Genomic DNA, 22,894 nt, shown 5'->3' on the forward strand with positions numbered 1-22,894 from the left:
GTCACCCCCCCCCCGAGGGGTCCCAGCCCCCTCCCCACCCCGTAACCCCTGGCACAGGAGGGGACAAGGAGTGACCTGACCCCCCCTCCCTCCCCTACACACGGGCACCCCCAAATCGGGGGCAGGGAGTGAACCCCGCCCCCCCCCCCCCCAGCCCCAAACGCGGCCCCCCGAGGCCACCCCAGGAAATAAAAGGGTATCAAGGGCCAGTGCAAACCGGAGTGACCGGTGTCACCTGGCTGGGGGGGGGGCACAGAGCAGCTCCCCAGGCCCTGTGGCCCCAGGTGCCACCCCCGGACTGAAGACTCAGCCCCCTCCCGAGGCTGGAGGGGGTAAACTGAGGCACCAGGACCCCAAGCCACCACAGGGGTTCAGTCAACATCCAATTTATTGACAGTGGGGAGGGGTCTGGGGGGTCAGGGGGGAATTTGGGGAATGGAGGGGGGGGGTTGAGCAGGTCACAGCAAGTGGGGGGTGGGGAGAGCTCAGTAGTGCAACAAAAGGGAGGGAACAGGGACAGGAACATGGCGGGGGGGGGGGGCGCTCAGGCCTGGTCCCCCCACCCCATCAGGGCTGTGGGTGCAGGGAAGTGCTACTGGTCCTACTGGGACAGGACCAGTCCCTTGCTGGGATGGGGGACACCCCCTGGGGCGGGTGGGAACTTCGGGGGGGGCAGTGAAGGAACAACAGGCACTGCTCCAACCCCCCCCCCTCCCCAGCTCTGTCCCCAAGGTGGGGACACCAGGACACCCCCACATCCCACACTTCCCAAGGAGCCCCTCGAAGAACCGGGATGCTAAACGCCCCCTGGGGCACTCGGGGACACCTCGTGGGTCCCGGTGCCCGGCGGGGGGGGGTGGCCCGGGGGGGCTCAGGGCACGCGGTAGGTGGAGGTGTTCTTGGGCTCGGTGCTGGGCACGCACCAGTCCCCCGCCTCCTGGCTGGCCTGGTAGTGCCGCCACGCCGACTTGTTGTACACGGGCAGCCTCTCCACAGAGTCCGTGGACAGCGCCTGGGGGGGGGGCACGGGGCTCAGGGAGGGTCCTGCGCCCCCCCCCCCAGGCCGGGGCTGGGCACGGGCACCCACCTTCAGGTAGATGACGGCGTCGGTGCCGAAGCCCTCCATGGAGAAGAGCTGCAGGTCCCCCTGGAAGTACTTGGCGTAGAGGCGGGAGATGGGCAGCCCGTAGCCAAAGCCGGCCTGGGGGGGCGAGGAACTCGGGCTGGGGGGGGGTTCCCACAGCTGGGGGGGCACCCCCAGGGCAACCCCCGGCCTCCCCACAGCGCCCCAAGAGGCGCCAGGAGTGTCCCCTGGCACTGCCAGCGGTCGTGGTGGCACTGGCAAATGGCCCCAGAATGGATACAGGGGCCCCCTGCCACCCTAAAGGGTCCTCATGCCACCCTAAGGGTCCCCCTGCCACCCCAAAGGGTCTCCATGACACCCCAAAGGGTCCTCATGCTGCCCTAAAGGGTCCCCATGCCACCCTAAGGGTCCCCCTGCCACCCCAAAGGGTCTCCATGACACCCCAAAGGGTCCCCATGCCACCCCAAAGGGTCTCCATGACACCCCAAAGGGTCCCCATGCCACCCCAAAGGGTCCCCGTGCCACCCCCACATCACACCCAGCCTACCAAAGTGTCCCCGTGCCACTTCCAAGCACCCCCCATGCCACCAAATGTCCCCATGCCAGCCTAAGCATCCCCAAAAGGTGCCAGGCCAAGGCCAAACCTCCCCGTGCCACTCCAGCCCACCCCAATCACCCCCAAAACACTCCCAGGCCACTCCAGCCACCCCCAAACCTCCCCGTGGCACCCCCAAAGCTCCCCCCTGCCACTCCAGGTCCCTGGACGACCCCCAAACCTCCCCGTGCCACTCCAGCCCCCCTCAAACGCCCCCCAAGCTGCAGACCCCTCTCCCCCTCCCCTGGAGGGGGGGGTCACGTACCAGGGGGGCCCCCCCGGAGCCCAGCTGGGGGGTGGGGGCAGTCGAGTACATGTAGCTGAAGAGGCGCTCGATCTTCCTCAGGGGCACGCCCATGCCCCTGTCACTCATCTGGGGACACCACAGCAGGTGACAACCCCGCCCCTGTGCCCCCCTCCCCGGAATCCCCCCCCCCCCAGCCCCCCAAAGCGGGGCTGGGGTCCCTCACCCGGATGGACAGGTCCTCCTGGCCCAGGGCCACCATCACCCTGATGGCCGGCAGCCGGGGGCTGTTCTCGTGGCTCTCCACCGTGGCTCTCATGGCGTTCTGGGGGACACAGAGCCCCCGTGGGGGTGTCAGGGGGGTCCTCCACAGCCCCCCCGCGACCCCCCAAAAGGGCTGGGCTACCTTGAAGAGCTCGAAGAGCATGTGGTACAGGTGGGAAGGGACGTAGACGATGCTCACGGGCTGCTCCGAGTTGCAGGCTGGGGGGGGGACACTGGGATTGGTGGGGACAATCCTGACCCGAAACCTCCCTGAGAATCCCCCCATCACAGCGACCCCCAACCCTAAAGAAGCCAAGTATCCCCTGTCACAGGGACCCCATTCCTAAAGGAGCCGAGGACCCCCTGCCGTGGAGACCCCAACCCAAAAGGAGCCACACAGAAATCCCCCTGCCACATGGTCCCCAAACCTAAAGGAGCCACCTGAGAGTCCCCAAACACAAAGGAGCCACCCACGATCCCCCTGCCTGGGCCCCCCCTGTCCCCTCAGCCCCCTGTCCCCTCAGCCCCCTGTCCCCTCACCCCTGCTGTCCCCTCAGCCCCCTGTCCCCTCACCCCTGCTGTCCCCTCAGCCCTGCTGTCCCCTCAGCCCCGCTGTCCCCTCACCGTTGACCTCCTCGATCTCCAGGTCGGGCGAGGCCATGTAGTATTTGTCACACAGCAGCTTGGCCATGTTGTAGGCGTCTGGCAAAAGGAGTGGGGGACAGAGAGCTCAGCACCCCCAGGACCACCAGGGGCAGCCTTTGGGGTCCCCCCACCCCCAAACATTCCCCATTCTTACACACCAGGGATGTTCCTGGGGTCTCCTGCCGTGCCCGCACAGCTCAGGGGTCAGTTTGGCTGAGGCCACCCCGAACTTGTGACACGAGTGGCGCCAGGAGGACTGTCCCCCCACCCCCCCGAAGTGCCCCCGCCATGGTGGGGGGACCCCAGACCCCACCAACCTCTCACCACGTTGGCCACGTTGCAGTGGGGGTCGATGCTGCCGATGTGTTTGGGGTGTGCGGGGTTGGTGCTGCCGTCGAAGAGCAGAGCTGGGGAGGGGACAACGAGCTGGGGACACCCCAGGGACACCCCCGGGGACACCCCCGGGGCACCCTGGGGCTGTGGGGGGAACATTTGACACCAGGGGAGATGCCCAAGACAGGATCCCTGGGGCTGAGATGACCCTCAGGACAGACCCCTGGGGATGGGGGGACATTCTGGGGACACCCAGTGATGATGGGGACCCTCAGGACAGACCCCTGGGGCTGAGGTGACCCTCAGGACAGACCCCTGGGGTTGGTGGGGACCCTCAGGACAGACCCCTGGGGACACTCCGGGGGGTTCTGGGGACACCCCCGTTCTGGGGGACAGCCAGGAGCCCCCAGGCCGGGCAGCCCCCCGAGCTCCTCACTGTGCTGGTTGATGAGCATGCGGATGGAGATGCGGCTCAGGTAGAAGCGGTCCAGGAAGTACTGGATGTTCTGGTTGGACACGGGGTCGTCCCCGTACGTCTCCTTGTACTCGATCACCCCCTGCGCCATGGTGGGGACGACGTCGTTGTGCCGGTTCCGGATCGTCACCAGCGCGTTGGTGAACCTGCCCAGGGGACAGGGACAGCGCTGGGGACACCCGCTCCGGGCACAGCCCCGATCCAGGCCGGGATTCCCCGGGAGCTGGGGGCGCTGGCAAAACCCGGAGCTGGCACCGGGGGTGGGGGCGCTTCGGGGTGACCCTGGGTGACACCAGCGCGGGTCTGGGAGGAGGTGACACCCCGGGACTGGGGACAAGGACACGCCGTCACCTCCTGACTCACTGTCCCAGCGTGGCTTGATCCTCGGGGTCCCTGTCGTGGAACTCCATGATGTCCAGCAGGCTCTGGACGTACCTGGGGGGACACGGTCATCCCACAGCTGGCACCCCCAAACAGAGAGGACACCCCAGGTGACACCACGCAGGGCCAGGGGCCAGCACCCCTCAAGCCAGGCCCCCACCCCAAAATCTACTGCACCAGGGGTCACTGTCCCCACCCCAGTGCTGGCACCTGGGGACACCTGGGGCCCCTCTGATGGGGTTGGGGCTGTGACGGGGTGGCACGGCCGGACCCCCTGGCACGGCCAGGTCCCGCTGGCAGCGGCCCGGGACACCGGACAAACAACGTGTCACGTGGCACTGGCACGGGGACGTGGCACTTAAAGGGACACTCAGACCCGCCCAGGACAGGGACATCCTGTGGCCCGGCCCCTTCAGGGAGCAGGTGGCACTGGTGGCTCCCCCGCTGGCAGGGGAGTGTCCCCAGAGGACCTGCAGCCCGTGTCACCCAAGGGCACGGCGTGGCACCAGCTGGGGAGTGCCCTGTCACCCCTCCCTGCGTCCCCCTCCCCATGCCAGCTCCCTGCAGGGGAGGACAGCTGGTGACAGCGGTGGCACCCGCGGGCAGCGACAGGAGCCGCGGTGGCAATGGGAGCTGCGCGGGGGACCCAGGAGGGTGACAACAAGGGGACCCGTGGCAGTGGGACCCCAGGCGAGTGGGGGGACCCGCGGCAGCCGGGTGCCAGCTGCCCAGCCAGCGCAGGAGCAGGGGGTGGCGCTGTCCCCGTGTCCCCAAGGGCCCGGACTGACCAGCTCTGCACCAGCTGCACCGAGGGCGTGCGCAGCACCCGGTCCGGGAGCAGGTTGATCTCCTTCATGATGTTGGAGAGGCGCACGGGCAGCTCCTGGCGCAGGAAGGCGAACGACGTCTTCTCACAGGCATTGCTGGAGCCTGGGGACACGGGGGGGACACGGGGGGGGACACGGGGGGGGACACGGGGGGGGACACGGGGGGGGACACGGGTGAGCTCCCCAGAGCCAGCGCTGCTGGCACTGCCACCCCTCTGGCAGCGGGGAGAGGGGACAGGAGCAGGTCCTGGTCCTTGGCTGGGGAGGGTGTGAGGGCTGGGGGACACTGGGGGACACTGCGGGGGACAGGGAGGGCTGAGGCGGGGGGACAGTGCTCAGCCCACTGCGGAGGACAGGCTGGGTGCCCAGTGCCACCCAGAACGGCCCAAACTGGGGCTGGGAGACCCCCCGAGTGCAGCTGGGACAGGAGAAGGAGCTGGGCCAGCACCAGAACCCAAAGCAGGCCCAGGGGTCCCCAGGGACACGGAGAGGGGTCCCCAAGCAGAAGCCGACATCCCGCAAGGTGGGGGGGTGGCACGGGTGACCCTGGGGACAGGGGACACTGGGATGGAGCTGGGGAGGACAGGGAGGACCCCGGAGTGCAGCCCCCAGCCCACCTGGGGGGCAGGGGACAACAGAGGGCCAGGCTGGGTGGCAGCCATGGGGGGACATCCCCACCCCCGGGGGCATTGGAGCGGATTGGGGGGTCCCAGCTGCCCACCCGGGGGGGGCCAGGCGGGTGCAGGGCCGGGGGTCCCTCACAGGGGGTAGTCAGGATGAGGGGGTCTGGGGGGCAGAGGGGACGCCCCCAAAAGGGGCCTATGAGCAAACCACGTTCCAAGCGCATTTATTTACCCGGGGGGGTGTTGTTAACTCCCCCCCGCCCCCAATAATAACGGGATATTTGGGACGGGGGGGGGGGGGGGGTCAGGGTTACCCCGGCCCCACACACACACACTGAGGGTGGGGGGCAGCCCCCCAGAGCCCTCAGATTGTACGGGGTGGGGAGGGGTGTGTGAGGGAATTCCCGGGAAAGGGGGATGGGAATTCCCGGGGAGGGGGGGCTGGGAATTCCCGGGGGTGTGCACGGAGCTCCCTCCCCGAGCACCGCCCCCACACCGGGGCTGGGGGGGGGGGGGGTCTGGGGGGGACACGAGAGCTCCCGTAGCAGGGTGGGGGTCCTGGAGGTTGGGCAGGGGGCGCGGTCGGGGCGGGGGTGTTGCCTTTATTTACCGAAGTCCAGAAACTGCTTCATGGAGAGCGGCGACGGCGAGAACTTGCTGAAGTGCTCGATGTAGGTGGGGACGCCGGCCAGCGCCGCGCGCTTCCCGAGGCACCGCAGCAGCCGCATGGCCCCGCTGGCCCCTCGGTGTCCCCTCGGTGTCCCCTCGGTGTCCCCTCGGTTTCCCCTCAGCGTCCCCTCAGAGCCCCCCGAGCCCCCCGGGCCCGGCCGCGGCCCCGCCCCCGCCGCGCCGCGCGCAAACAACACACCCGCTGTCAATCAACGAACCCCAGCCAATCGGCGGCCCGCCGTGCGGCAAACCCCGCCCACTCCCCGTGCCAATCCGCTTCGCCGCCGGGCACGCCCCGCTGCCAATCACCGCGAGCCACGCCCCTCAGGGGAGCTCGTGCCGCCCGCCCCGTTGTCAATCACCGCGCGCCCCGCTGCCAATCAGCGCCCGCTCTGCTTTCGGCCCCGCCCCTCCCGGGATAACCACGCCCCTCGCTGACGCACCGGCGCTGATTTGCATAATCGGGGCTCCCATCAGCCCCTCGGGGCTCCCAGATCCTTTCCCGGGGCGTTTCGGGGGGGTTTGAGCCTTTCCCGAAGGTTTTAAGGGGGGTCTGAGCCCACCCCAATCCCCGTGTTACCGCCCCATCACCCGCTGCGCCCCGAGTACATCATCCCCCCTCCTCCTCCTCTTTTTGTCCCCAAAAGCCCCCAAACCCGCAGCCCACCCGCCACCAACCCGGCAGCCACGACACGGAGGGGACAAGAGGTTACAAATCCCAGAGCGAGGCTTTATTGGGCCCCGGCGAGGAAGGGGAGGGGGGGTTTGAGGGCCGGGTGGGGGCTGGGGGTGCGGGACCCCCTCCCCAGCCGCCCCCGGTACCGACCGGACGCCGGGACTCGACACCGAAACACGGACACGGAGAGACACGGAATAACTTAACCCCGCGGGGCGGGACAGGGACCCCCGGGGCGGGGGGCGAGGGTCGGGGATGGGGGGACACGGCCTGAAGCGCTGCACCCCCCCCCCAAGGCAAAGCTGCGGCCGAGAACAGCGGGAGGGGTCTGGGGTGAGGAGGGGGAGACCCCCGAGGGGTCTGGGGTCAGGAGGGGAGATCCCCGAGGGGTCTGGGGTGAGGAGGGGGTGCAGGAGTGAATGAGCTCCCCCAGCCCCCCCCCCACCTCCCCCGGGGAAAGCAGAGGGGTCCCGCACCCATTGCCGAGGGGAGGGGGGCGAGCGTGTCCCGGCCGGCGGGGACGTGTCCCCAGGGGCCGGGACGTGTCCCAGGGAGGCTGGCGACAAAGGACAGGGAGGTGGCGAGCGGAGTGTCAGCGCGGGGGGAAGGCACTCGGTGAGGCCAGCAGCACTTCGGGGAGCGGCGGGGGGGGGGCGCATTTTGGGGGGGGGCACATTTGGGGGGTCGCCCCCACAAGCGTGCAAGGCACGAGCGGGCAAGAGCCCCCCGGGCGAGCGGGGAGGGGCTGCGGGAGCCACCCCGGGCGAGCGGGGAGGAGCTGCGGGAGCCACCTCGGGCGAGCCGGGAGGGGCTGCGGGAGCCACCCCGGGCGAGCGGGGAGGGGCTGCGGGAGCCACCCCGGGCGAGCGGGGAGGGGCTGCGGGAGCCAACGCCGGGGGTGGCCACGTCCGAGGGGACGGGGCAGGGAGAGATGCGCTTGTGCAAAGTCAGAGCCCCCCTGGCAGGGGCCCGGGCGGGGGCAGGGGGTCAGTAGTACTTGTCCGGCTCCTGCCACTTGGTCACCCAGAGCTTCTTGCGGCGGCGGGGCAGGAGCCCCCCGGGCTGGTAGCGCTGCTCCTGCCGGATCCGCACCGCGTGGTACTTGGGCATGATCCGGTAGTAGCGGGTCCGCTGGAAAAAGTCACACTGGGAAGGGGAGAGAGAGAGAGAGAGAGAGGACAGGGGGTCAGTGAGGGGCCGGAGAGGGTCGGGGAGAGGGACAGAGACCCCCGAGGCGGCGAAGAGCAGAGCAAAGGGAGCAGCGATCCTGGAGCCGCTCGGAGACCCCGCGGAGCCCTAAGGGACCCTGCGGGACAGAGGAAGAGGAGAGGAGGCTGAAGAGGAGGAAGATGCCGCTGCAGCCCGGCCCCACGGGGCATTACCAGGCGGGGCCCGCGGCGCCCGGGGGGGCACGGGGGGTGCCCCCCGTTAGTAGTCGTCCGTGAGCCGCTCGGTTTCCGACGGCTGGATCCTCATCTCCGCCTTCTGCCCCTTGGCCTCGTACATGGCCCGGGTGTTGGCCCGCCGGAAGAACCCGCACTGCAGGGAAGGGGACAGGGTCAGGGGGTCCGGGACAGGGGCTGGGGGGGTCCTGGGCACACCCCCGCAGGTGGGGGGAGCGGGGCAGGGAGATGCCCCACAGGGATGCTGCGGAGTGGGGGGGGGGGGGTCCTGCAGATCCAGTGACCCCCTCCTGGGTAAAAGAGGGGGCTTCAAGAAGCTGGGGGTGTCCCCAGGGGGCTGTGGGGGTCCCCCAGTCCCTGCAGCACAGCCACAGGGAAGGAGGTCCAGCCCCGCTTTGAGTGCACATCCCAAAATGTTTTGCACCCCAAGACACGTTGGGAATGTCTCTGCTCCTCTTCCTCATCCCTCTCCAGCTGGGAATCTTCCTCCCAGGAGGGCACCTGCCACCCGTGGGGGCACCTTCCAGCTGAGGGGACAATCTTCCAGCTGCGAGTCCCTCGCACCCCTCACCAGGCAGGGAGGAGCCAGCCAGGGGTGACACGAACCCGTCGGGTCTCAGCGCGGCCCCTGCACCCCCTCCTCCCCGGGAAGGGGATTTGGGACCCCCCTCACCTTCCAGAGGAGGAGGATGATGAGCCCCAGCAGCAGCAGCCCGGCTGCCACCGACACCAGCACCAGCCAGAGCGCGATCTCGGCCGGCTGCTCCTCCTGCAGCTCCGAGTCCACGTCCACGGAGAACTGGGGGGGGTGGGAAGGGCCTCGTTGGGGCACGGAGCTCCAGCGGCCCCAGTCCCGCCCAGTTTGCCCCCGGAGCCCGCCCAGTTTGCCCCAGTAGGGCTCCGGTGTGGCTCACCCGCACCGTGTGGTTCCTCATGGTGATGGTGGGCACCTGCGAGCGCAGGAACAGCGTGGCCGTGCCCGTCACCTTCACTCGGTCAAAGTCCCGGAACTCCTGGGGACAGCGGGGACACGGCTGAGGGACAGGGACGGCGATGGGCAGGGGACACGGGGATGGTGGGGAGGGACACACAGATGGCGACAGGTGGATGGAGGATGACGGAGGTGTGGATGACGGGTGACATACAGATGGAGGGGGGACACCGGTGACAGTAGGGACACGCAGGGGTGGGTGCCAGCTGCTGAGCTGAGCCCGGGCAGACTCGGGGCCCTGTTTAACACAGGGCTCAGGCAGCCCTGAGCCCGCAGCCCCGGGACTGACCTCGATGAAGGTGCTGTTCCAGACGCGGGCGCGGAGGCTGAAGCTGGAGGGGAGCTGCGTGTGCAGCAGGGGACACTCGAACCACACGCAGCGCGCCGTGCCCGCCGAGCAGCTCTGGGGGACACGGGGGTCAGGGGGGCCCAAAGCACCACCCCGGCGCCGGGAAGCAGCGGGGACAGTGACCCGGGGGGCGGGATGCGCTGCCCGACCCCCCCCCAGCCCCCACTCACCAGCGCCGCCTCGGACCTCGGGCGCCGGCCGGTGGCCAAGGTGACCGGGGGCTCCCCCGGCTCGGGGGGCTCCAGCTCCCGTCTCCGCCGGGATGGAGCCTGGTCCTGCAGGAGCTGAGGGGGGACACGAGCCCCATCAGAGCCCGGGCTGTGCCGGGGGGCTGAAGGACCCCCGCGGTGGGGCAGGGGAGCGGCCCTGAGGGCACCGGGTGACTCACGGTGAGGTTGAGGGGGTTGATGACCCCCCCGGGGGGGTGACACGTGTCGTTGCCGTTCACCAGGATCTCGGTGGGGTAGAGGAGCCACTTGCCATTGGGGATCTCGTAGGGCCACTCAAACCCCAGCAGGATGGTGCCCAGCGTGCCCAGGGACTCGCCTTTGGTGGTCACCTGCGGGCAGGGCGGGAGGTGGAGTCCGGCGTTCCCAAATCCGCCTCCCTCCCGCGTTCCCAAATCCGACTCCCTCCGGCGCCGGCCACGCCCAGCTCACCTGGAAGTCGAAGGTGAGGGGGCTGCCAACGTCCTGCTCCTGTTTCATGGCCGACTCGCCCACCACGGTCCCGCTGAAGTAGGACTGGATGTGTGAGGAGGCTCTGGGAATGGGATTGGGGACGGGAATGGCGTGAGGGGCACAGGGGACATCCCATTGCGACCCCATTGCGGCCCCATTCCTGGGACACGGAGGGCTGGCACAGCCAGACTCAGGTGGGGGGAATGGAGGGGACACAGAGAGGGTGGAGGGGACACAGAGAGGGTGGAAGGGACACAGAGAGGGTGGAGGGGACACAGAGAGGATGTAGGGGACACAGAAGGGTGCAGGGGACACAGAGAGGGTGGAGGGGACACAGAGAGGGTGGAAGGGTCACAGAGGGGGTGCAGGAGACACAGAGAGGGTGGAGGGGACACAGAGAGGGTGGAGGGGACACAGAGAGGGTGGAAGGGTCACAGAGGGGGTGCAGGAGACACAGAGAGGGTGGAGGGGACACAGAGAGGGTGGAGGGGACACAGAGGGGGTGGAGGGGACACAGAAGGGTGCAGGGGACACAGAAGGGTGCAGGGGACACAGAAGGGTGCAGGGGACACTCACATGCTCAGCGAGGACTGGATGCTGTAATCCACCAGCAGCTTGGCCAGCACGGGCTGCAGATCCTCCTGGGTGCTCTGCCTGCCGGGGCACCGGGATTGGGGGCACGGGGATTGGCATCTCCCCCTGTCCCACCAGGACCATCTCCTCCCCTGTCTCGCCCCCTCCCACTCACGTGGACAGGTCCAGCCACACCGCCACCTCCCGCGTGTCCAGCATGATCCCAATGGCTTCGAAGGTGATGGTCAGCTCTGCCTGCGCACGGGGGCACGGGGAACGGCTCAGCTGGACCCCTCTTGCTGAGCCCCCCGGGAAGGGCTGGGGGGGCAGCTGGGGGCAGCCCTCACCCTCTGGTTCCTCTTGAAGGGGTTTCCCAGCTCGCACAGCACCGTGTCCCCAAAGGTGCAGGCTCCGCTCTGGGGAGGGCAAAGCGGGGTCAGGAACCTCCTGGCCGAGCCCGGCCGGTCCCGGTGGGACTCAGGGCCCCGGGGCGTCCCCCCCGTACCGGGCGGACGGAGGAGGGCAGCAGGCTGGGGGGCACGGTGACGTTCAGCAGGGCCTCGTGGGCGTCCTCGCCGTTCCAGGGCGCCGTGGGGACGTTGGTGATGTTGATGCTCAGGTGCAGCTTGCGCACGTCCCGGCTGTACTGCAGCACCTGGGTGCCGTTCACCCTGCGCGTGGACAGCGGGGTCAGCCGTCCCCGTGGCGCAGGGACACCCCCGGGGGGGACACGCAGGGCCCCGCTGTCACCTGGGCAGCGGCTGGTTCTGCTCGGTGACGAAGCCGCTCTGCAGCTGGAGGTTGCTGTAGCACTGGTTGTCGGAGCCACATTCCTTCTGGAAGTCGATCTGCAGGGACAGGGATGTCCCCTGAGTCCCCGCCACCGCCGGGGGCGCCCCAGCGTGTCCCCCTGCCCGGGCTCACCTTGGTCTCGTTCTCGTGGGACTGGTCCTGGTTGAGGACGGGGAAGGCGTCCAGGGAGTGGGGGCCCAGCTGGAACGTTCTGGGCCTCTCCAGCAGGGAGTAGTTCATGGAGAGCACGATGGGGTGCAGCTTGTCCCGGACGTTGTCCTGCAGGGGTGGGAATCACACACAGATCCCTGCCTGGCCCCAAGCGCAGCTCCAGCCACGGCTGGGGTCCTCCTCTGCTGCTGCCAGCCCAGTGAGAGACCCCAGAGTGACCACAGGGATGGGGGATGGATCCATGGATGGATGGATGGATGGATGGATGGATGGATGGATGGATGGATGATGGATGGATGGATGGATGGATGGATGGATGGATGGATGATGGATGGATGGATGGATGGATGGATGGATGGATGGATGATGGATGGATGGATGGATGGATGGATGGATGGATGGATGGATAATGGATGGATCCATGGATGGATGGATGGATGGATGGATGATGGATGGATGGATGGATGGATGGATGGATGGATGGATGGATGATGGATGGATGGATGGATGGATGGATGGATAATGGATGGATCCATGGATGGATGGATGGATGGATGGATGATGGATGGATGATGGATGGATGGATGGATGGATGGATGGATGGATGGATGGATGGATCCATGGATCCATGGATGGATGGATGGACACTCACCAGCAGCAGGAGCTCCTGGGACTGGCAGCGGGTGTCAGGCATGGAGAAGTCCCCGGTGTAGGTGGCAGATTGGGACCCTGAGAACCTGACCCTGGGCGGGTGCCGGTCCTTGTCGGCCTCCAGCGTGTACTGCAGGGCTGGGGGACAGCACGACTTGTCCAACACCCCCCACAACGTGTCCCCATGTCCCTGTGTCCCCCCGCCCCCCAGCACCCCCCACTCACTGATCCTCTCGCTGTAGTTGGGGTCCCCCGCGCTCTGGTTGTAGGAGAAGCACAAGGTCACCGTCATGCTGGGGGGACAAAGGGGCCGTGAGCCGAGCCAGGGGTGCCACCAGCAGCCACGGGGACACCGGGGACACCGGGGACTCACCAGGACTTGGGCGTGCACTGGGCAGGGTCCACCTTGCTGGGGGTCACCGTGAAGGTCTTGTCCAGGATGTTGATCACGGGACGGGCTCTGGGCAGGGATTGAGCTTGGCTGAGCCCCCCTGCTCCGTGCCCACCCCGGGGGGGGCAGGGGGGGCAGGACAGCTGTCCCCTGTCCCCAGTGCTGTACCTGAGCAGGACGATGCGCTCGCTCAGGCTGCCCACCAGCAGGTCTGGGTAGGAATTCCCGTCCATGTCCAGCCCCCCGCTCAGCGAGTACCCGAAGGTTTTTATCTTGGTGGGGCCCAGGTCTGACCCGCTGATCACCTGGATTTGGGGGGTGGGGGGGAGTCTCACCCAGTGCCCTGGAGTGGGGGTCTCGGGGGGGTGTCCAAAGCTCTGATCCTGGGGAGGGATCCAGGCCCTGGCCCGGTCAGGGCTCTCTGGGGCCGTTACCTGCCGGGGTCGGTCCCGCAGCCCCTCGGCGCTGCTGTGGTAGATGTAGACCTTGCCAGGCCCCTCGAAAGGAGCCCCCACGGCGATATCTGGGGGGACAAGAGCCGGGTCAGCCCCCCAGGGCCCTCCCTGGGACCCCAGACTCCAGCTCCAACCACAGCCAGGCAGCCCCGGCCACGTCTGGGGTCCCCCCTTCCTGTGAGACCCCACACACTCAGCACAGGAGGGAGGGAGGGGTGGACAGAAGGAATAAAGGGACAATCAGGACCTCCAACCTATCCCACATCTCCTCCTCTTCACCCTAAACCTCTCCAGAGACCCCCCCCGCCCCGTGGCTCCCCATGAAGGCGTCCCCGGCCGCTCACCCTGGAACCCGTCCTGGTTGATGTCCCCGACGCTGGCCAGGGCAAAGCCGAACCCGGAGTAGCTGGGCCCGGTGAGGACCAGGCTGGGGAGCTGCTGGAAGCCCCCGGCCTCGTTCATGTACACGAACACTGCGCCCCCCACCTCCTGCTTCCGCTCAAAGTAGTAGGGGGCCCCCACCACCAGGTCCTGCCACCTGCAGGGACAGCGGGGTGCTGGGGGCCGGGGCTGTGACCCCACACGCCTGAAGCGGGGGGACCCCCCCAGAGCTGTGAAAATGTGATTCCCCCACAAAAAAACCTCCCCAGCCCACAGCTGGGACCTGCAGAGATCCAAGGGGAGCTGCAGGGTGCTCCATGTGAGACCCCCACCCCTGGGAGCTATGGAATGTCCCAGGTGAGACCCCCACCCTCAGGAGCTGCAGGGTGCTCCAGGTGAGACCCCCACCCCTGGGAGCTGCAGGATGTCCCAGGTGAGACCCTCCACCCCTGGGAGCTGCAGGGTGCTCCAGGTGAGACCCCCACCCCAGGGAGCTGCAGGATGTCCCAGGTGAGATCCCCACCCTCAGGAGCTGCAGGGTGTCCCAGGTGAGACCCCCACTCCTGGGAACTTCGGGGTCCAAACCCACCTGAGCTTCAGGACATCCTAAGTAAGACCCCCACCCTCAGGAGCTGACAGATCCCAGCCCAGGTGACCTTCCGGCAGCCCCAGGTGAGCCCCAGGTGAGCCCCAGGTGTGCTCCCCACCCCTGGGAACCCCAGAGCCGGGGGGTCGCGGCCCCTCACCCGTCGTTGTTGAGGTCGGCCAGGGCGAGGGCGCTGCCGAAGTAGGAGCCGACCTGCGGCCCGGGGAGCAGCAGGCTCCGGTTCAGCGTCTGCCGGGCGCCGCGGCTCAGCAGCAGCACGGCGCCCGTGTGCCGGTACCGCGGCGCGCCCGTCACCACGGTCACCGCGTCCTGCTGCAGCACCGCGCTGCCCACCTCGGCCGTGTACCCTGCGGGGGAACCGCGTCAGGGAGGGCACGGGGACCCCCGAGACCCCCTCGTGTCCTCCCCGAGCCGCCCCGCACCCCGCAAAGCCCGCCCCGGGTCCCTCCGCCCCCCCCCGGGTATCTCGGGGGGAGCACTGGGAACGGCTCACACCCTCCCCAAGTGTCCCTAAGTGTCCTTAAGTGTCACTGAGTGTCCCGGAGTGTTCCCAAGTGTCCCCAGCGCCTTTGACATCCACGCCCGAAACTCACAGCTCCCAAAGCTCCTCCTCACCCCAAATCACCGCCCCGTCTTCTCCCTCCGTGCCCGACGTCACCCCAATGTCACCCCAATGTCACCGCTGCCCCCCCCCCAGTCTCACCATCCCGGGGGGGTCTTCAAGCCTCCCTGAGTCCCCCCACCCCTTTAACACCCACCGCAGCGTTCCCCCTAAATCCATCCCCCCCCCCCAAACCTCCTCCTCCTCGTCACCCCAAACCCCTCCCGGGGCTCCCCCCACCTATGTAGGTGTTGCCGTTCCTCTTGTTGGGGTAGGAGAAGTCGTGCAGATCCCACGAGTCCCGCTGGAGCATGTAATCCGTGCCTGGAACGGTGCAGGGGGGTCACCCCACAGCCTTGGGGGGGGTCCCACAGGGGCACCTCGGGAAGGGGGTCCCATGGGGGCACAGACCCCCTGGGCAAGGAAGTGTCCCCAGAGATAAGGGGAGCCCCCAGGAAAAGGGGTGCCCCAGGGCTGGCAGGTGCCCCCATCCCCGCCAGGACCCTCACCCTGCCAGTTGTAGGCGCCGGGCGCCCCGAAGTAGATGATGTTGGCGCCGAAGCCGGCGCTGGTGCCCATCTGGCACATGCCGGTCTCGTCGGTGTCGGTGTTGGCGTTGCACATCTCGTTGTGGTACGTCTGCCACTCGTCCCCCAGGTCCAGGCGCAGGTCATTGCCCCGCACGTAGCAGCGGCCCACCATGCGGCGCTGCGCCTCCGCCCCCGACCACAGCACCCGCGTGTAGCGGTGGGCACAGGCCTGGCACAGGGACAGGGACAGGACAGGGACTGCTCAGGGACAGGGACAGCTCAGGGACAGCTCAGGGACTGACCACAGCACCCGCGTGTAGCGGTGGGCACAGGCCTGGCACAGGGACAGGGACAGCTCAGGGACTGCTCAGGGACAGGGACAGCTCAGGGACTGACCACAGCACCCACGTGTAGCGGTGGGCACAGGCCTGGCACAGGGACAGGGGACAGGACAGGGACTGCTGAGGGACAGGGACAGCTCAGGGACAGGGACAGCTCAGGGACAGGGACAGCACCCGCATGTAGCGGTGGGCACAGGGACAGGGACAGCTCAGGGACTGCTCAGGGACAGGGACAGCACCCGTGTGTAGCGGTGGGCACAGGCCTGGCACAGGGACAGGGACAGCTCAGGGACTGACCACAGCACCCGCGTGTAGCGGTGGGCGCACGCCTGGCACAGGGACAGGGACAGGACAGGGACTGCTCAGGGACAGCTCAGGGACAGCACCCGTGTGTAGAGGTGGACACAGGCCTGGGGACAGCAGGGACAGGGATGGGGGACAGCTCAGGGACAGCTCAGGGACAGGGGACATCTCAGGGACAGGGGACAGCACCCGTGTATAGCGGTGGGCACAGGCCTGGGGACAGCAGGGACACTGAGGTTCAGGGGACACCCCAAGGGTGTGTGTGTGTAAGGAACAGGGATCTGGGTGTGCAAGGAACCAGGATCTGGGTGGGTAAGGATCTGGGATCTGCGTGTGCGAGGCTCGGGGTGTGCAAAGCCCCCGACTCACCAGGACCCTCCCCGGTGGCTGCCGCTGGCTGGCCACTGTCACCCCCAGCCACATGTCCTCGATGATGGCCTTGTCCGGCTCATCTGCGGGGGAAGAGCCGGCCTGAGAGGGGGTCCCCACTCCCGGGGGGGTTCTGGGGTGGTCACACACCCCGGGGGGGGGTCACCCACCCTTGAGCTCGATGGCCAGGCGCTGGCAGTCGCGGGTGGTGGCGCTCAGGGGACAGGCGTACACGGCGCCCGTCCGCGTCCCGTTCACCGGCTCCGCGTCCTGGGGGGCTCCCACCAGCAGCCTGGGGGGCACAAAGGGGGCACGTGGGTGGGTGATGGGGGGAGCAGGTCCAACCCCCCCAAACCCCTCCAACTAATTTTGGGGTGCGGAGCCAGGTAGGTGCCCTGGGGAGGGGACACTTGGGGGACACTGGAGCTTCTTCCCAGGAGTTTGTCACACCCTGACACCCCCAAATAACAAGGTCAGCCCCATCTCCAGAGCTGGAAGGGGACACAGGGACCCCGAACGGCCTCGGGGACAGACTGACGGCGTCATGGCTCCCCCACTCCTCCCATGGCTGAGCCCCATCCCCGTGCATGGAGGGTGGGAAGAGGGGTCGCAGTGACCCCCCCCAAACCTCGCTGTGCTGGCGGGGAAAACAAGAGGGAGGGGCCGCTCGGCACCCCCAGGGCAGCCCCAGCCCGGCTTTGATCCATCCGCAGCCCCGGCACAGCTGCGGCGTGTCCGGCCGACAGCGCCGAGCTGCCGTGCCAGGGAACGCGGGGACAGAGCCCCGGGAGCGGGGAGGGGAGCTGGGACGGTCACCCCTAATCTGGGATGGACACCCCTCACCCCGGACAGACACCCCTCACCCTGGCAGGGCTCGGGCAGCACCCGGCAGTGACCCCCAGCACCTCGCAGGGGTGACCTCCCCCGGGAAGGGCAGTGCCATGGGGGACATCGGCATTCCAGGCTGGAGGTGCCCCCCGGCCCCTTCAGGTGATGCTAAAGGGACCCCCCCCCGGCCCAAAGGAAGATGCTGGGGACCCCAAACAAGGCCCCGTGGCCCTGGCATGGGGAGCTGGCATGGCCGGAGGGCTCCGGAAGGGCCAGCCTTTCCGCAGGGAAGTCCTTCGGGAGCGCGAGGACAATGGCGTGGAGGTGGCCGTGCTGGGGAGGAAGTGCCTCCCTCTGGCAGGTGGGACACACGGGGGGGACACGGCACCCAGGACATGGCACACAGGACATGGAGGGGACACAGCACCCAGGACACGGCACCCAGGACATGAGGGGCACATGGCACCCAGGGCACGGCACACAGGACATGGGGGGGACATGGAACCCAGGACATGGAACCCAGGGCATGGCACCCAGGACATGAGGGGCACATGGCACCCAGGACATGGCACCCAGGGCATGGCACCCAGGACATGGCACCCAGGGCATGGCACCCAGGACATGGCACACAGGACATGGAGGGGACACGGCACCCAGGACACGGCACCCAGGGCATGGGGGTGACACAGCACCCAGGACATGGCACACAGGACACGGGGGGGACATGGCACCCAGGACACAGCCCCCAGGACACGGCAGGGACACAGCAGACGGGACATGAGGGTGACACAGCACCCAGGACATGGCACCTAGGGCACGGGGGAGGTCACGGCACCCAGAGCTGCTCGCGGGGCACTGGTGTAACGAGCCGGCCAGTCCTCAGCAGGGCCACCAGCGAGGACGGGGCCAAACGCCACTGTCCCCATCCCCGCTGTCCCCATCCCAGCGCCGGCAGACAGGGCCAAACGCCGCTGTCCCCACGGCAGCGCCGGCGGGCAGGGAGTGCCGGGAAGCTGAGCAATGCGGGGCCGGCAGCGCGGGCACGTCCGGGCGGGCCGGGCGCTGACTCAAAGCCCAGGCGCAGGAGGAATGCGGGGCCCCGGGCAGCCCCCGCCCCGGCACGCCGGGACCCCCCCGGGGCGGCTCCGCGGCGGCTGAGTCAGCCCGGGGCTGCAGGTGGGGGGGGGGGGGCTGGTTGGCACCGCTCAGCCCGAAGGGGGGTCCGGGGGGGGCTGCTCCCCGCAGGAATGCCAGGATGGGGGTGCCGGAAAAGCGGGAGCCGCTGGGCAGGGAAGGGAACGAGGGGGGTGATGGCTCCTGGTGATGCCAGCTCGGCACGCAGGAATCTGCCCCCCCCTCCCCAGCTGCAAGGGGGGGGGCACGAGGGGCACCATTGTCCCCTCTTACCTGCGGGGGAAGTGACTCAGGGCAGCTGCTGTGACTCAGAGCTGGGGGGCGGGGGGGGTGCTGCCCCCACACCCCGAACCCCACCGGGACCTGCAGCCGGGGGTGCCCCCAGGCTCCCCCGGTGGTCCCGGCCCCGTCGCCGCGGGTCCCGGGGAGCGGGAGCCCACCCAAGCCAAGCAGCTCCGGCACGCCGCTGCCTCCAGCCAAGATTCCCGGCACGGCAGCCCACCCGCAGCTCTGCTCCTGGGAAAGGGGGAGTGCGGGGCCTTCCAGAGCAGGGGGGGGGCACCCAGGGGCGGCCCCCGCCCGGGCGTGAGCCAAGGGGCCACGGGCCCCCGGCTGCCCGGGGGAGCGGAGTTGGGATTCTGGGGGCGGAGGGGGGGGCCGGGACCAGTTTGTGGCACTGGTCCCAGTGGGCTGGGGGGACGGGGAGCTGGGCTCGAGATGGTCAAACAGCGGCACGAGGGGGAGGCCGGGACGGGAGGGAAGCAGGAATGTGAGGCCGTGCTCCGTCCTAATCCGCCCTGGCAAGCGGGGGGGGGGGGGGGGGGGCTGGATGGAAGCGGGGGGGGGCTCCCTGCCAGCGCTGGCTCAGCTGGGAGGGGGGGGCTGTGGGAGGCTCCGGGCACCAGGACCCCGAACTGTGCCCCCCCCCCCCTCCCCGCGGGAGGATGGCAGAGAATCCCACCCGGACACTTCAGCACGGTCTGGAACAGGGGGGTCGTGCAGCCCCCAGCCCCAGAGCCCCCTCCCCAGGGAGCTCCTCATCCATCTCCCGCCACGCTGCGGGGTGACGGAGCAGGGAGGGGAGGAGCAGGCGGGGGGAGCCCGGCCCGCCCCCAGTTTCTCCCCAGTGCCGCTGTGTTTGCCATGGGGGTCCCTGGGCAGGAAATCCACCGGGACCCCTCTGGGAAGGAGCTGGGAGAGGGGGGACGGCTCCGGGAGGGATGGATGGATGGATGGATGGATGGATGGATGGATGGATGGATGGATGGATGGACGGACGGACGGACAGCCCCACATCCGTCCCCCCCACTCCTGCCGAGCAGCCGCAGCCCCGCAGGACCCCGGCGGATTCGGGCCAAGTCAGGGGGAGCTCAGCCAGCTCCAGCAATCCGCAAAAGCCCGGCCAGGGGGAGGGAAAAACCGGGAACGCAGCCAGGAGAGCGCTCTCCTCAGCAGCCAGCTGGAATCAGGAAGACCCCCGAGCCCCGGGCAGAGCCCCAGTTCCCACAGGGCTGCAGATGTGGGTGCTGCCTCCCCCTCTGGCTGAAGATTTTGGGAGGGTCGGCGTGGTCCTCAGCTTTCCTGGAACGGATCTCCCGTGCCTCAGTTTCCCCAGGTCACCCAGCGACCTCCAAACCCACCTGGGCCGGACTGAGCGGCTCCGCCAGCCAAAGCGGCTCCCGGTGGGAGCGGCCGGAGCCGGCGGGAGCGGCGGGACGCGGGCGGCCCCGAGGAGCTCCGTAATCTCGGCAGGGCTGATAAAGAGCCCCGCTCCCGGCCCGCGCTCACCTGGCCGGGGAGGAGCGAGCAAACAAACCTTTGCATGGGCACAGCTCCGCGGGGCGCGCAGAGCTCGGCGGGGGCGGAACGGGGGGGGGGCTGCGGCATCGCCCCGGCCCCGCCGTGCCCGCCAGCGCCCGCCCGGGAATTCGGGAATACCGGCGCTGCCCCGGAGCATCCCAACAGCCAGGACAGGAGCCAGCCCCCCAAAAGAGCACGGGACCCCCCCTCCCTCCCTTCCCGCGCGGCAAACGGGGCATGACGGTGGCAGGAAGCGTCCCTTTCCTGTCCCCACCCTGGCACCTGTGAGCAGAGGGCACCGCGGCCTTCGCCCGGCACCGGGGAGCGGCTGCGACCCCCGGGGGGGGGGGCTCCGGGGGCCCCCCTGCGCCGGCCGCAGCCCGGAGCGGCTCCGGCACCCCGAACTGGGGCCGCCCCACGGACGGAGAGAACCGGGCGCTGCTCCCAGCGGAGGCTCCCGGGGGACGGGCCGTCAATGCCCGGGGGGGGGGGGGGTTCCAGCTCCGAAGCCGCTCCCCCGCCGCCGGCGGAGCCTCCGCGCCCCGCCGGGATCGCGCTGGGACACGCTGGGACACGTGGCGCAGGTGGGGTGGGGGGGTGGCGCGGTCACAGCCCCCCCCAAACCCCCCCGCCCCGGGGCCGTTCCCGACCTGTCCCGGTGCCAGCCGCGACCCCCGCCCGGTGCCCCCCGGCAGCTGCTCCGGTACCACCGGAGCGGGTGGGGCCCGCGTGTCCCCGAGGGCATGGTGGGCGGGGGGGGGGGGGGTCCCGCACCCCCTCCCGGAGCTCCGCAGGGAACGGCTCCGCTCCCTCCTGCACGGGAGCAACAACAGCTCCTCATCCCACGGCCCCAAATGCATCCCTGGAATGCGGAGCGGCACATGCCTGCAGCGGGCAGCTGCTGCCGGCCCCCCGCGAAAAACGGGACCCGGGGGTCTCCAGGGACCCCCCCCCCCCCCGCAGCCGAGAGAGCCGCGGGAAGGTGATCCAGCAAAAAAACCCGCGCCCTTGAGGGGGACAAAGCCAGCCCAGCTCCCTGCGGCGGAGCTTTCTCCCGGCACGGACGGGAATTCCCGGCCAGGCGGGACCGGGGACGGGGAGCGGGGGGACAGCGGGGGGACCCAGCGAGTGACAGCGGTGCGACGGCACGGGCACTGCTCCGGCTGAAAAGGGCTTTTGTTGGGGCTTTGCCCGGCAGCAGGAACCACAGTCCAACAGGTTCCCCGGGCACCGGGCCCCGCCGGCACCGGCGGGAGCTCGAGGGGCTCCGCCACCGCCCCGCTGAGGGTCGGCGCCGGCCGGGACCGCTCCGCTGGGAACGGATCCCCCCCCGCCCCACACACACCGGAGGGGCTCCGAGCGCACCTGGGGGGACACGGGGTGTCCCCACGCTGCTGCCAGACCCCCCCCCACGTGTCACTGGGACCCCGCAGTGGGCGCTCAGCACGCGGGGGATGAGGAGGGGGCTCGGGGTGGGACCCCCAGCGACGGGACCCCCGCCAACACCGGGGTGCGGAAAAGCCACGAGCAGGGGAGCCCCCCGCCCACCCCCCCACCCCCCCGAGGACCAACTGCGGAGCGCGGACCCCCCCTCAGCTGGGCTCGGCAGGGGTCCCGCGAGGGAGACCCCCGTGCCCACCCCAGCACCCCCGGGCGCCCCCCGCCCCCCTCCAGGTGCGCCCCGCCCCCACAGCAGCGGCGCGGGCTCGGGACCTTCGCCCTGACACAGAACAGGGACCCCCCCCCCCCCATATAGGACCCCCCCCGGGACCCCCAGCACCCCCGGGGCACCCTCCGTGCCACACGGACCCCACCCCACGTGGGACCCCCCCATGCCAAGGGGGGGGCTCCTCACCCCTCCGGGGGACCCTCCCCGCTCTGCCCCACCCCACGGGGGATCCGCACCCCACGGGGACCCCTCCCCACCCCACGGGCGACCCCGACCCTAACGGGGACCACTCTCAACGCCGCCGCCCCCCACGGGGGACCCCGCACTTGACGGGGACGCCCCCGCTGACAGGTAAAGCGCTGTCTCACTCCCCTCCGCCTCACGGGGCTCCCAACCACCGGAGACCCCCCCCCCCATCCTCCCGGAGACCCCCGGGGACCCCTCCCCGTTCTTCCCCATCCCAACCCCCCCCCACAGGTGAACCTCCCCTCGCACGGGGAGCGCAGCCAGAGCCCCCCCCCCCCCCCCACCGCACGGGGCTCGCCCCCCGGCCCCCGGCCGCGCTCACAGGCTCCGCTCCCGCCGCTCCGTCTCCCGGTGCAGCGCTACCGAGAAGCCGAACAAGGCTCCGGCGGGGCCCTCCTTGAGCACGGGGAAGGTGCGGTCCAGGTTGAAGGCGGCGGCGGCTCCGAGCAGCACCGGGCCGAGCCCCAGCAGCAGCCCCGGCAGGGGCGGCGGCAGCAGCCGGCGGCGCCGCGCCATGTCCCGCACCGGCCGCCGTACCCGCCCTGCCGCCCTACCGGGACCGGTGCGCGCGGGGGCGGGGCGGGGCCGGGCGGGGCCGGGGCGGAGCCTCGGCGCTTCCGGACACGCCCCTTAAAGGGGCCGCGCACCCCGCTGCGCACCCCGGGTACCTGCGTGCGCAGGTGTGCGGGGCAGGGAGGGCCGGGCGCACCTGGGGCCAGCGCGTCCGCGCCCGCCGCAGCTGCGTCACCCCCGCGGGGGGATCGCGGGCCTCAGGCCCCGCCCCCTGCCGGACCCCTCCCCCTGCCAGACCCC

At 69.8% G+C, this 22,894-nt stretch overlaps 2 protein-coding genes across 3 annotated transcripts; both read right to left on the reverse strand.

The window, feature by feature from the left end:
* Positions 1–370: 370 nt before the first annotated feature.
* Positions 371–6,262, reverse strand: PDK2 (pyruvate dehydrogenase kinase 2). Its single transcript, XM_053965136.1, has 11 exons — positions 6,082–6,262; positions 4,810–4,951; positions 4,004–4,075; positions 3,602–3,786; positions 3,150–3,239; positions 2,812–2,889; positions 2,330–2,406; positions 2,150–2,248; positions 1,945–2,052; positions 1,088–1,201; positions 371–1,012 (listed from the first exon to the last, which is right to left on the reverse strand). Exons 1-11 carry the CDS (start codon positions 6,197–6,199, stop codon positions 872–874), a joined length of 1,224 nt encoding a protein of 407 aa, XP_053821111.1. The 5' UTR covers positions 6,200–6,262; the 3' UTR covers positions 371–871.
* Positions 6,263–6,849: 587 nt separating this feature from the next.
* Positions 6,850–22,598, reverse strand: ITGA3 (integrin subunit alpha 3). 2 transcript variants are annotated; one of them, XM_053965135.1, is made up of 26 exons: positions 22,404–22,598; positions 16,575–16,696; positions 16,405–16,487; positions 15,371–15,620; positions 15,102–15,185; positions 14,400–14,607; positions 13,617–13,810; positions 13,252–13,340; positions 12,986–13,122; positions 12,800–12,886; positions 12,652–12,719; positions 12,428–12,564; positions 11,737–11,883; positions 11,563–11,660; positions 11,318–11,483; positions 11,160–11,228; positions 10,988–11,067; positions 10,816–10,893; positions 10,219–10,321; positions 9,948–10,118; positions 9,730–9,843; positions 9,500–9,613; positions 9,134–9,232; positions 8,893–9,018; positions 8,199–8,355; positions 7,873–7,962 (listed from the first exon to the last, which is right to left on the reverse strand). In XM_053965135.1, exons 1-25 carry the CDS (start codon positions 22,595–22,597, stop codon positions 8,245–8,247), a joined length of 3,129 nt encoding a protein of 1,042 aa, XP_053821110.1. In that variant the 5' UTR covers position 22,598; the 3' UTR covers positions 7,873–7,962; positions 8,199–8,244. The 2 variants fall into 2 exon arrangements, with proteins under 2 accessions (XP_053821108.1, XP_053821110.1); XM_053965133.1 differs by lacking the exon at positions 8,199–8,355 and having other exon boundaries at positions 6,850–7,962.
* Between the last annotated feature and the right edge of the window lie 296 nt (positions 22,599–22,894).

The sequence above is a fragment of the Vidua chalybeata genome, chromosome 26 (genome assembly GCF_026979565.1).
Source record: "Vidua chalybeata isolate OUT-0048 chromosome 26, bVidCha1 merged haplotype, whole genome shotgun sequence".
In the NCBI taxonomy this organism is placed as follows: Eukaryota; Metazoa; Chordata; class Aves; order Passeriformes; family Viduidae; genus Vidua; species Vidua chalybeata.